The sequence below is a fragment of the Moschus berezovskii genome, chromosome 5, assembly GCF_049115385.1.
Source record: "Moschus berezovskii isolate FMDL1 chromosome 5, NW_MosBer_1.0, whole genome shotgun sequence".
NCBI lineage: Eukaryota > Metazoa > Chordata > Mammalia > Artiodactyla > Moschidae > Moschus > Moschus berezovskii.
The window spans coordinates 93,024,811-93,038,232 of NC_142464.1; the positions used below are offsets into that span (position 1 = coordinate 93,024,811).

The window sequence follows — 13,422 nt, forward strand, 5'->3', positions numbered from 1 at the left end:
CACTCTATCTATCAGATCTAGTCCCTTAAATCTATTTCTCACTTCCACTGTATAATCATAAGGGATTTGATTTAGGTCATATCTGAATGGTCTAGTGGTTTTCCCTACTTTCTTCAATTTAAGTCTGAATTTGGCAATAAGGAGTTCATGATCTAAGCCACAGTCAGATCCTGGTCTTGTTTTTGCTAACCGTATACAGCTTCTCCATCTTTGGCTGCAAAGAATATAATCAATCTGATTTTGGTGTTGACCATCTGGTGATGTCCATGTGTAGAGTCTTCTCTTGTGTTGTTGGAAGAGGCTGTTTGTTATGACCAGTGCGTTCTCTTGACAAAACTCTATTAGCCTTTGCCCTGCTTCATTCCATGCTCCAAGGCCAAATTTGCCTGTTACTCCAGGTGTATTCATCCCTTTTTTCCAAGTTACTGAACAAAAAAGTATCTTCACTTGAATACTTCACTGTCACCTCCCCTAAACAGCCTAGACTGTACTCATCTTCTCTCCAAAATCTGTTTCCTTTTTTACATTCCCTAATGTGTAAATGGCAACCCACTCCAGTATCCTTGCCTGGAAAATCTCATGGACAAAGGTGCCTGGTGGGCTGCAGTCCATGCGGTCACAAAGAGTCGGGCATGACTGAGTGACTAATATAACTTAACATAATGTGTGAATAAATAAGGTGTCAGAATCTTCACTTACCTACCACGAGAGAACAGTATGTCTCTTGCTATCTCAACTCCCACTGTAGAGCTGCTATATCTTTAAGTTCCTTGAATTCTGTCTTGTTTCTTATTGTTTGCTTCTGCACAGAATACTCTTGTCACCATTTCCTAAGCCAACGCAACCAGTTATAATCAAGACACCCCAACCCTACTGCTGCTACACCAAAACTGAGCAGGGATCCTTGCTAAGGTTAGAATGCCTTTTCGCTATAACACAACTGCGTAATGTTAGTATCTCCTTACTTTGCGTGGATCACAATAAACTGTGGAAAATTCTTAAAGAGATAGGAATACCTTACCTGCCTCCTGAGAAATCTGTATGCGGGTCAAGAAGCAATAGTTACAACCAAACATGGAACAACGGACTGGTTACAAATTGGGAAAGGAGTACCTCAAGGCTGTATGTCGTCACCCTGCTTATTTAACTTATATACAGACTACATCGTGTGAAATGCTGGGTGGATGAAGCACAAGCGGAATCAAGATTGCCGGAAGAAATATCAATAACCTCGGATATGCAGATGACATCACCCTTATAGCAGAGAGCGAAAAGGAATTAAAGAGCCTCTTGATGAAGGTGAAAGAGGAGGGAGAAAAAGATGGCTTAAAACTCAGCATTCCCTAAAAGTCCACCGGCAGACGAATGGGTAATGAAGTTGTGGAACATATACACAATGAAATATTACACAGCTATAAGAAGGAATGCATCTGAGTCAGGACTAATGAGGTAGATGAAACTGGAGCCTATTATACAGAGTGAAGTAAGTCAGGAAGAGAAACACGAACACTATATGTTAACGCATATACATGGAATTTAGAAAGACAGTAGTAACAATCCTATATGCAAGGCAGCAAACAAGACACAGATATAAAGAACAGACTTTTGGACTCTGTGGGAGAAGGCAAGGGTGGGAAGATTTGAGAGAACAGCATTGAAACATGTATATTACCATATGTAAAATAGACAAGCAATGCAAGTTTGATGCATGAAGCAGGGCACTCAAAGCTGGGGCTCTGAGACAACCCAGAGGGATGGGATGGGGAGGGATGAGGGGATACATGTGCACTTGTGGATGTCTACCCATGGCTGATTCATGTCGATGTATGGCAAAATCATCACAATATTGTAAACTAATTATCCTCCAATTAAAATAATTAAGAAAAAAATCTCAACATTCTAAAAACTAAGATCATGGCATCCAGTCCCATTACTTCATGGCAAATAGATGGGGAAACAATGGAAACAGTGACAGACTTTGTTTTCTTGGGCTCCAAAATCACTGAAGATGGTGACTGCGGCCATGATATTAAAAGATGCTTGCTCCTTGGAAGAAAAGTTATGACAGACCTAGACAGCATGTTAAAAAGCACAGACATTACTTTGCTGACAATGGTCCATATAGTCAAAGCTAGGTTTTTTCCAGTAGTCATGTATGCATGTGAGAGTTGGACTATAAAGAAAGCTGAACGCCAAAGATTTGAGGCTTCTGAACTGTCGTTTTGGACAAGACTCTTGAGAGTCCCTTGGACTGCAAGGAGATCAAACCAGTCAATCCAAAAGGAAATCAACCTTGAATACTCATTGGAAGAACTGACACTGAAGCTGAAGCTCCAATACTTGGCCACCTGATGTGAAGCGTTGACTCATTAGAAAAGATCCTGATGCTGGGAAAGATTGAAGGCAGGAGGAGAAGGGGTCGACAGAGGATGAGACGGTTGGATGGCATCACCGACTCAATGGACATGAGTTTGAGCAAGCTCAAGGAGATAATGAAGGATAGGGAAGCCTAATGTGCTACAGTTCATGGGGTTGCAGAGTTGGACACGACTGAGCGACTAAACAAGTTGGATTGAATGTCTTGAGGTGAAGAACTGGATCAGTGCTTTTGAGTTGATGGTGTGTTCTCAAAAAGTACAGAATCTGAACTATAAATGCACCGAATAATGAATAAGTATAAACAAATTAATAAACATAAACTTACCAGTTATTTGTTGTGTGGATCCATTTAAGCCTGTCATTCCATTAATTTCTCGAAATGTTAGGAACTGTCCTGTTTCAAGTTTGTGAGGATGATTTTCAAGGCAAGTGACAATGCCAGGATTAGCCTAGATAAGAGCAAAACCAAGTTCATATAGTCCTTTTTTATACAAATTCCAAATCTCACATAAAAAGGACCATGCTTTCATAAAATTCTCAAAACAACCAAAATTGCAAGCTATTCTTCTCCTTCCATCATAAACACAAATATTTAAAGAACTGTCACAGAGCAATGACAACCATATCATTTTACTATGAATGCTTATAATTTCTATGTTGAGCAGAAATAAATATCACAAGCAGTTCAAATATTTCACAAATTCAAGGATTCCTGTGATTTATAAAAAATACTCAAAGTGACGGAATTCAAGTTTTAAAGTCATTTATGAAAGACTCATCACTTCATGGCAAATAGAAGGGGGAAAAGTAGCAGCAGTGACAGATTTTCTCTTCTTGCACTCCAAAATCACTGTGAATGGTGACTGCAGCCATGAAGTTAGAAGACACTGGTTTCTTAGAAGGAAAGCAATGATAAACCTAGACAGTATATTCAAAATCAAAGACATCACTTTGCCAACAAAGAGCTGTACAGTCAACACTACAGTCTCACATGTGCAGATGTGAAAGTTGAACCACAGAGAAGGCTGAGCACCAAAGAATTGATGTTTTCAAATTGTGGTGCTATAGAAGACTCTTCAGAGTTCCTTGGATACTGAGGAGATCAAACCGGCCAGTCATAAAGGAAATCAACCCTGAATACTCATTGGAAGGACTGATGCTGAAGCTGAAGCTCTGATACTTTGGCCACTTGATATAAAAAGCCAACTCACTGGAAAAGACCGTGAGGCTAGGAAAGATTGAGGGCAAGAGGAGAAGAGAGCAGCAGAGGATGAAACGGTTGGACAGCATCACTGATTCAATGGACGTGAACTTGGGCAAACTTTGGGTAATACTGAAGGACAGGGAGGCCTGGTGTGCTGCAGTCCATGGGGTCATGAAGAGTCAGACATGACTTACTGACTGAACGACAATAACAACAACATGAAAGACTATGTACATAAAAGATGAGTCTAACTTTGAAAATCAAAGAAATGTAAGAAAGAAGGATGGAAATTTAATGCTAGGAAAGTGGTATTAACAGTATAAAACTGCAACACTTTAAATCAAAGAAATAGTATATAGCCCTGCATATCAGGTAAAAATAGAAGAAATTAGCTTATCTCATCTAAGAGGGTGCATGAGATACAGCAGACACCTAGAAATTTCCTAACTGCATGTAATCCAACCATTGCTTAAATAAGGTGATAATGATTTAATTTACATAAAACCCAATGGAATTATTATTGTCTCTTCCATAATTGTGTAGATTCTAAAAATTCTCTTGCTGTTTAATGATTTGAGAAATACAATTAAGACCACAAACATGTAGAAAAAATTAATGTAATGTGGGCTTACTATTAATAATATCTCGAGAATAATAGAATTCATAAGTACCTTAAGAAGGAAAAATGACTTGCAGATAAGTTAAATGAGGACTAGAGGATATTTTTCTGATTTTTTATGGCTAATTTCCTTCCGTATTTCCTGCACTGTTTAATAAAAGAAAATATCAGTGCAATACAAGATTCCTTGGGGCTTATTCTAACTCTATAATATTCTCAGGGACAAACTAACAATAACTAGTGAAGGTAAAAGGCTGAACAACAAACCATTCTGTAAGCAAACAGATACAAAAAATGACTTTTTAATGAATTTGCCTTAAAAAGTGGTGAGAATGCCAACATTAACACTGGTTTTAAAAATAAAGCATAAAGACAGAAGCACAAATACTATTCAAAGTATATTTTCATTCCTTTGTACTTGGCTTCTTTTGAGTTTTAATGTAAATTGATTATAAAGAGTGCAAATAAAGTTAGTGATTTAGGCTAAAAGGAAACAGTAGTAAAAGTGGATCATAATAATTTCTCCAATTCTTTTAGGTAATAAAAAATTAAGCTTCCATGACATTAAGAGAACACAGTTAGAAAATTCAGAGCTTTTGATTTGATGGTTAATTAACTCTTGAGGTTTCATCCTTCTCCAAATAATGTTTCAGAAATATTTCAGATTAGAAAAGCTTTTGTCTGTGATGACTTAAGTGTCCATCTTCCTGGAGTCAAGAGTGCCAAGCCAAGTGACTTATGGCACACGTAATACATCTATGACCTGACACAATAAATTGTTCAGTAAACACTGACTCACAATTAATGTCCCATAGGAACATGACATAGAACAAAATTAAAATTAATGACATCAGTAAATGCTGATCTACCAATTATTAAATGTTAGATAGAAACCAGAATACTTTCTTAATATTCCAACTTCAATTTTAATCAAATAAAAAAGACTGTGTATTATAATATTTTGCTAATATTACCTTTTTAAAACATCAACTTAAAAATCAATCATAAACAATAATACACATATATAATCATACTTGCGTTATATCTGAAATGAAAATTTCTTTTGGTTCTTCTCCTGTTGTATCTAAAACTTCAAATTCATCACCAAAATCACAAAACAACCGTGACCAAATTCCATGTACATCTGCACTGATGAACTGTGAAATGAAAAAACAAGTTCAAGCTTAATACATTTATATAAAGAAAAAAAACCTCAACTATCTTTGGACCCCTGGGTAACAATTTTATTTATAATTAAGCATATTCTTTGAGATATAAAGTGATCACAAATACGGTAAATTATTTGTAAACTGGTTTCAGAATAAAGAGTTTAGGTATTTAGGACTGGATATTAGTGTCACAAAACTAGAAGCAACACCAGCACATCATTGGACATTCTGTAATCTTTAAATAACAAAAACTCCTGCCTTATCCTAAAAATCAAGCACAGAATATAAGAAAGAGATACCTTGGTTTAATGGTCTAGCAGTGAATTCTTGTTTTTCATTTTAGAAAAACGGAATGGAGTGTCCATTCACCAAAAGTGGTAGAATTAGAGGAAAACAAAAGAGAGCTAAAAGCTAAGAGTGAGTCAGCAGAAAAGGGACTGAGGAACAGAGCACATCGAAGTCAGGAAAGGTAAAAATCAAATTCTTAAACAGTCATAAATGTGTTCTTGAAAGTGATTTTTATTCTATATATATATATATATATACACACACTCTCTGTTCTAAGAAAATATAAAAAATTGTTCTTGTGCTTAGTTATTTTTAGATACTGATAATAAAGAAAAATTCTTAATCTGTAACATACATGATACTGTATAAACTGATACTTTTCCAAGAAAAACTAGCCTATTCATATTTGGGCATAAGAACGTAGCTCATTAAAATGACTTATACTCCCTATCAAATAAACTCATAAAATGGTTAATAGATTACCTTCTACTTGATTATGCACTGCCTTTACTATTGTAATAGGTATTTACAGCGTTCTTTATGAGACATGAAACAGAAAGTTTGCAAACTCAAGAACAACTTCTTTCTTTGCAAAACAACTTTAAAGTATGAATAAATGTATCAATCACACAAACAAAGATTTTAGTTTATAAACTAGTATAATTACTTTATAAAACTTCTGTCCTATTCGAAGTTTAATGACTACTGTATATCTTATTCATCTTAATAATTTATGAACTATGGCACAAATGTTCTATAAGGTATGTATATGCTATGTAAATACCACAGTCCAAAAATTTTCAGCACATATATCTGATACAGTATGATGATAGTTCAGTGCCGATCTCAAAGGAAAAAACAGCATTTTCGTTTTTCCAAAGAAATAAAGGACCCCAACAAAGGAAGTGCAGTGAGTAGTATGTATTCAATTGCAGGGAATGAATTATGATTTGTCCCATCTAGACCTCTTCCCAGTCTTCTGAGTGTCATCACTACTTATCTAATTATTTTGGACAAAAATCTCAGAGTCATTCTTGATCATTCTTTCCTTCACAACTCTCATTCATCCATGCTCAATCCATTAGTGTTTTTTACAAAAGATACCTCAAATTGAACAACTTCTCACAATGTCTATTTTCACGTCTTCTGAAAAAGGCACCAGCATCTCTCAGTTGGACTACTTGCTGCATTAGCCCCTTACAGGTCTGGCCACCTCTATTCTACTTTTACAATTCAACAGTTCTCTTTCTTTTTGGTCTCATCATCCTTTCATGTTCTTAAAAATTATTGACAATCCAATGAGCTTTTGTTTATGTGGGTTACATCTACTGATAATCACTGTGTTAGAAAGAAAACCCAACATAAACAATTCCATCAGCTGTCAGAGCAATGATATCACCATCAATGAGACTCTGGAAAATCTACCGCACCCCATAAGAGAATCAAAGTGAAAAAGGCAAATAACATTTCAGTATTTTAAAAATAGTTTGACCCTCAGTGTCCTTGAACCAACTTTGAAAATCAAAATTAAAAATATTACTCATGTAAAAAGTTTCTTATGCAATTCACTGAAAAGCTACAAATTCTAATAGTGAAAGTGCATTTCCTTTGGTGAACTATGTGTCATTATTAAGTGATATTATCACCTTAATTGGAGGGCACTGAGAACGGCAGAAGTCATTGATCTTCTTCTGCAGTGAAAGTTTCATCTCCGTCAATACGACACACTGTTGAGAGGGATACAAGAAATTAAAGATTAGAAAATAAACAATTATTTTGGTAGTGCACAACTTCTAACTCAGAAGCATCCCAGTTTGCACTCTGCTAAAAATACATTGTTTTCTTTGTAAAAAATACTAACCTACTGTATTCCATTTTAAGATTAACACCTTCAGAGATATAGAACAGCAAAAGTGAAAGTAACATACACCAGCATCTCTAGGTATCTGCAGGGGGATTGGTTCCAGAACCAAAACCTGTGGACATTCAAGCCTCTTACATAAAACGGCACAGTACATACAGGGAAAAACCTGCCCACACTGAATTCAATTACCAGTACAGACTTCTAATTGCTTCACAATTAGAAGCAAACCTTAACATTCTCTATGATATATATGCATCCGAAATGATTGGCAATTTTGCTTTATCTGTTACTGCCATGGAGCTGCTAAGCTACTCATCAGAGTATAAAAGGATAACAATTACATTTTTAAAAAGATACATTAGTTGGCTAAGCTTTCTTTTGTTCAGAGATTCAACAGATTTACAACACAACTTTTGTTTTATGACAATGTTACTAGTGAAACAACAAAGTTCTGTTATTTAAGATAGCAAATTAACATTTTCAATGCTTACTTTTTTATCATTACCCAGTGAGATAAGCAAAGAAAGTTTTATAATCAGATTTTATCGTAACTGAAAAACTCACAAAAGGCCAAAATATTTTATTACGGTCAATCATCTATCAAAAATGGCAAAAGCAGGTCAAATCTTGCAGTCTGGAGCTTTCCTTGATGCTGGTTCCAGGAAATGAATAACTCACTTTCACTACCAATATCCATTTGGGTGGGTGTGGATTTAGTTTTATCTAGCTTAGAACACGATGTGCTTCCTACAGAGAGGTAATTCTCCATAGCTCTCCCACTTGGGATTGCCATGAATGTAAGGCTCTGACCATTCTTTACATGGGCTGTTTCTCAGGATTGCATTTGCCTGGTGCAAACTTGAGAAATGAGATAATGTCTCCCTCTGGGACAAAGAGCAAGCTAATTCACTGCTTGCTATAAAAAGGCAGGTTCCCCGAGCTCAATGTTCCTTTCTTCTAAAGGAACCTACCACATGGGCAGGCATCCATCCACCGAGCCCTCTGCACAGCACAGGGGAGATCTGGAGGAAGGCAGAAGGAAATAAGGCAAATGTCACGCTCACACTTACCAGCTTGGGAGTAATTAAGTCCTTAGTGTCTGACCCAGGAATCTCATGTTTTCTGCTAACATCCATGAAACTGTAACAGGCTAACTTATTAGCTTGCAAATATGGTAAAATCAAATCTTATTAGACTCAGTACATACTGAGTCTAACAGTACTTACTGAGCCTGGTCTGTGTTTCACCAATGCTGGAAAATTCCCAAACATCGTTTATTTGAATAAGTCTTTCTCTAGAAGTCCAACCCCATGAATTAGAGCTTTTTACTCAAGCTATCATTTTTTAAAATTTCTCTTTCATATATTCTTTCTGTGTGCTGTAGTCTCAAAAATATCCTCAGCTCTATCCTTCAGTCCATTAATTCTTATATGTACTGTTTAATCTGCTCATTAAGTTTTAACTTTTAGGACTATTTTTTCCATTTCGAAAAGTTTGGTTATATCTACCTAACTGCTTTCACTGGTATCTTATTTTCATATTGTATTTTTAATCCCTTAAGATTTAGTTTGAATATTTTATAGTCCCCATCCAATAATTCTATTATCTGAAATTCTTGGAGGTTCAGCGTTATTGTTTGCTATACCCACTGACTCTTGATCATGCTGAACTTTTTCCTGTCTTATTATTTTGTATTATGAACACAGCCTCATAGGGGCTTTACATATAGAATAAACTGTGGCCTGGTTGAGGATATATGCCACTAGATCTTTGAGTTTTGTTTCTTTCTGGCATTCCAGTGTATCACCAGCTCAGTACTATATTTTAACGTTAAGTTCTCAGCTTGGGAAATTTAAGTTCATATCAAACTTATGTGAGGGCATGCCTATGGTTAAGAACTCCCAGAGTTTTTTTTTAATCCAGAGCTCCAGAGAGCTCTGTGTGAATCACAACAAATCATGGAAATTCTTAGAGATGGGAGCTTTAGACCACCTTCCCTGTCTTCTGAGAAACCTGTATGTGGGTCAAGATGCAATAGTTTGAATTGGACGTGGAACAACTGACTGGTTCCAAACTGTGAAAGGTGTATGACAAGGCTGTATACTGTCACCTTACTTATTTAACTTATATGCAGTGTATGAGCTGTGCTCAAGTGCTGAGTTGTGTCTGACTCTTTAAGACCTTATGGACTGTAGCCTGTCAGGCTCCTCTGTCCATGGAATTTTCCAGGGAAAAATACTAGAATGGGTTGTCATTTCCTAATCCAAGGGAATCTTCCTGACCCAGGGATCAAATCTGCATCTCTGGTGTCCTCTGCATTGCTAGGAGAATTCTTTACCACTGCACCACTTGGGAAACCCATATGTAGAGTACATCAAGTGAAATGCTGGGCTGGATGAATCACAAGCTGGAAGCAAGACTGCCAGGAGAAATATCAACAACCTCATATATGCAGACGATACTGCCCTAATGGCAGAAAGTGTAGAGTAACTAAAAAGCTTCTTGACAAGGGTGAAAGAGCAGAGTGGAAAACCTGGCATGAAATTCAACATTCAAAAAACTAAGATCATGGCATCTGGTCCCGTCATTTCATGGCAAACAGAAGGCGAAAAAGTAGTAGTAGTAACAGATTTTCTCTTCTTGGGCTTCAAAATCACTGCAGATGGTGAATGCAGCCATGAAATTAAGACACTTACTCCTTGGAAGGAAAGCTATGATAAGCCTAGACAGCATATTAAAAAGCCGAGACATCACAGAGATCCTTATAATCAAAGCTATGGTTTTTCCAATAGTCATGTATGGATGTGAGAGCTGGACCATAAAGAAGGCTGAGTGCCAAAGAACTGATGCTTTCAAACTGTGGTGCTGGAGAGGAGTCTTGAGAGTCCCTTGGATGGCAAGGAGATCAAACCAGTCAATCCTAAAGGAAATCAAACTTGAATATTCATCGGAAGGACTGATGCTGAAGCTGAAGCTCCAACATTTTGGCCACCTGATGCAAAGAGCCAACTCAGTGGGAAAGTCATTGATGGGAAAGACTGAAAGCAAAAGAAGAAGGGGACAGCAGAGGATGAGATGGTTAGATACCATCACTGACTCAATGAACATGAACTTGAGCAAACCCTGGGACATAGTGGAAGACAAGAGGAATCTGGCGTGCTGCAGTCCATGGGGTTGTAAAGAGTTGGACATGACTTAGTGACTAAACAACACCAACAAGAGAAAACAGACAAATTTCCTATTCTGATGGTCAAAGACAGTTCTCACACACCTTTTCATTAAGGGTGTAGCTTTCTGAGGTTCCAAAGAGTTACAAAGAGGTGGTAGGTCTCAATTATATACTGTATCTCATACAGACAAATTTTTATCTAGTTTCTGTGTGACCGTTCCCAATTCCCAAGAAATGTGGTAACTGAGACAAGCAAACTCTGTCCAGAAAGTGAACACAGACACAGTTAACTGATTTCCTTTTAATTACCTATTCAATTTTGGTCTCTGAGCATTCCCCTTATCCTATTTTGACCTCATGCAATCACTGAAAAAGAATTCTAATAAGTAATTCTACTGTAGACAGTCTATTAAATATCTCTGTAGCAGGATGGGATTTCAAGTTATCCAGTCAAGAATGGACATCTACAATGATCTTTAAGTGGGTGTGATACTGTAATTATAATAAGAAATACACATTTTGTCTTCATTCAAGGTTCCTGACACATAGTTGCTACTACTCTCGTGATTTCCTATATAAGAGCTCAGGGGCATCTTTCGTTATATTTAGTTTTGTCCTTCAGGACATATCTTCACAGTGAAAAATGTGAAGTGAATGTCTTGTTTTTCATAACAAGCCCTTTCAGACACACCTGAGTTTATGTTAATGAGATGATTTTTGGAAAGCCCCTAAGGATGGGGGCTGGTTGTTAGGGGAACCAACCTTAGGCTGTGAGGTTCAGAACCTTCAGTCCTATCTCCCAGACCTCTTGCGCTAGAAACTGACTTAATCACTAATGGCCAATGTATACTATTAATCATTTTTGCTGACATAATAAAGCCTCCATAAAAATCCCTGAACCAGGGGCTTCAACATGTGGAGGTACTGGGAAGGTGGCATACTGGAGAGGCCATGGAAACATGGTACCCCTGGCACCCATTCCCCACCCCCTGACCTATGCATCTCTTCTACCTGGCTGTTCCCGAATCATAGTCTTTTACATACAATAAACTCATAATCTAGTAAGTAAACTGTTTTTCTGAATTTGTGTGCCGCTCTAGTAAACTAACTGAACCTAAGGAGGGGGTTGTGAAAACATCTGATTCATAGCCAGCTCTAAGAAGCACACGTAACAACATGAACTTGCAACTGGCATCAGAAAAGGGCTGGAGGATGTGGGTTCTTATAGGACTGAGTCCTTAACCTGTGGGATCTGACACTATCTTCTCCAGGCAGAGTGTCAGGACTGAATTGAACCAAAGGACACCAAGCTACGTGTCCAGTCAGACAATTGCCTGGTGTGCAGGAAAAACGCATGAACATACAGTCACACAAGTGTCAGAAGTATTGAGATCTTAAGAAACACAGGAGTGCTTTTTCCTAGCAATGGGTATCATATCACAGGGAAAAATGCAGTCACTTTCAGATCATCCCAGGTGTTGAGAATTTTTGTTTTTATTTGTTACCTAATGTAGACTGCGGAGAAGGCAATGGCACCCCATTCCAGTACTCTTGCCTGGAAAATCCCATGGGTGGAGGGGCCTGGTAGGCTGCAGTCCATGGGGTCGCTAAGAGTTGGACACGACTGAGCAACTTCACTTTCACTTTTCACTTTCATGCATTGGAGAAGGAAACGGCACCCCAGTGTTCTTGCCTGGAGAATCCCAGGGACGGGAGACCCTGGTGGGCTGCCGTCTATGGGGTCACACAGAGTTAGACACAACTGAAGCGACTTAGCAGAAGCAGCAACATAGACTGAACTGTTGATCAATATTATTTACTTCTATGTACCTGGGTTATATATTACTCTTTGCCTATGGCCGTAGGAAGAGTAGAGTGTGCTTTCCTGCTCCTTTACTCTGGACTTGACCACGTGACCTGCTCTGGTCAATGAACTATTAATGGAAGTAACACAAACAGAGGTTTGAAATGTGCTTGGAACGTGGCACTTGCTCCTTTGTATTTCTGCTACTGATATGAGACCCTGTCTCAGGTAGCCTCCTGGTCCCAGAAGAGCGGCGGTTCATGGACCAGGAATCAGACTGTGGAGTTCAAGTTTAGCTAGAATAGCTGAATTCCAACTGACATCCAGAAGGATGAGAAAGAAATGCATGTTGCTATAAACCACTGAATTTGCGGTTTCTTATGGACGTTACTGTGAAAATAGCTGACTGATATAATTGTTTTGTAATTCTTAGGTCCTTGCCCCAAAACAAAGCACTTTAAAGGTATTATTCTAAGTCTTTTAACCTGAATTTTTTGATCTACTTAATAGACTATATTAAATTAGTTCTATCAGTACTTTATTAATATTTAATGATTTGCCTTCAATTCAGTTCAGTCACTCAGTCGTGTCTGACTCTTTGCGACCCCATGAACCGCAGCACTGCAGGCTTCCCTGTCCATCACCAATTCCTGGAGTTTACCCAAACTCATGTCCATTGAGTCAGTGATGCCATCCAACCATCTCATCCTCTGTCATCCTCTTCTCCTCCTGCCTTCAGTCTTTTCCAGTATCAGGGTCTTTTCCATTGAGTCAGTTCTTCACATCAGGTGGCCAAAGTATTGGAGTTTCAGCTTCACCATCAGTCCCTCCAATGAACACTCAGGACTGATCTCCTTTAGGATGGACTGGTTTGATCTCCTTGTAGTCCAAGGGACTCTCAAGAGTCTTCTCCAGCACCACAGTTC

At 37.9% G+C, this 13,422-nt stretch overlaps 1 protein-coding gene across 1 annotated transcript in view; it reads right to left on the reverse strand.

Annotated features, from left to right (window-relative positions):
• The window catches only part of UBA6 (ubiquitin like modifier activating enzyme 6), a 90,926-nt gene that overhangs the window by 46,465 nt on the left and 31,039 nt on the right, over positions 1–13,422 (reverse strand). Inside the window, exons 7-9 of the mRNA XM_055434028.2 lie at positions 7,306–7,386; positions 5,237–5,359; positions 2,705–2,828 (exon numbers count right to left, since the gene is read on the reverse strand). Of these exons, the coding sequence (XP_055290003.2) occupies positions 2,705–2,828; positions 5,237–5,359; positions 7,306–7,386 (328 nt within the window). The remainder of the gene's footprint in view (positions 1–2,704; positions 2,829–5,236; positions 5,360–7,305; positions 7,387–13,422) is intronic.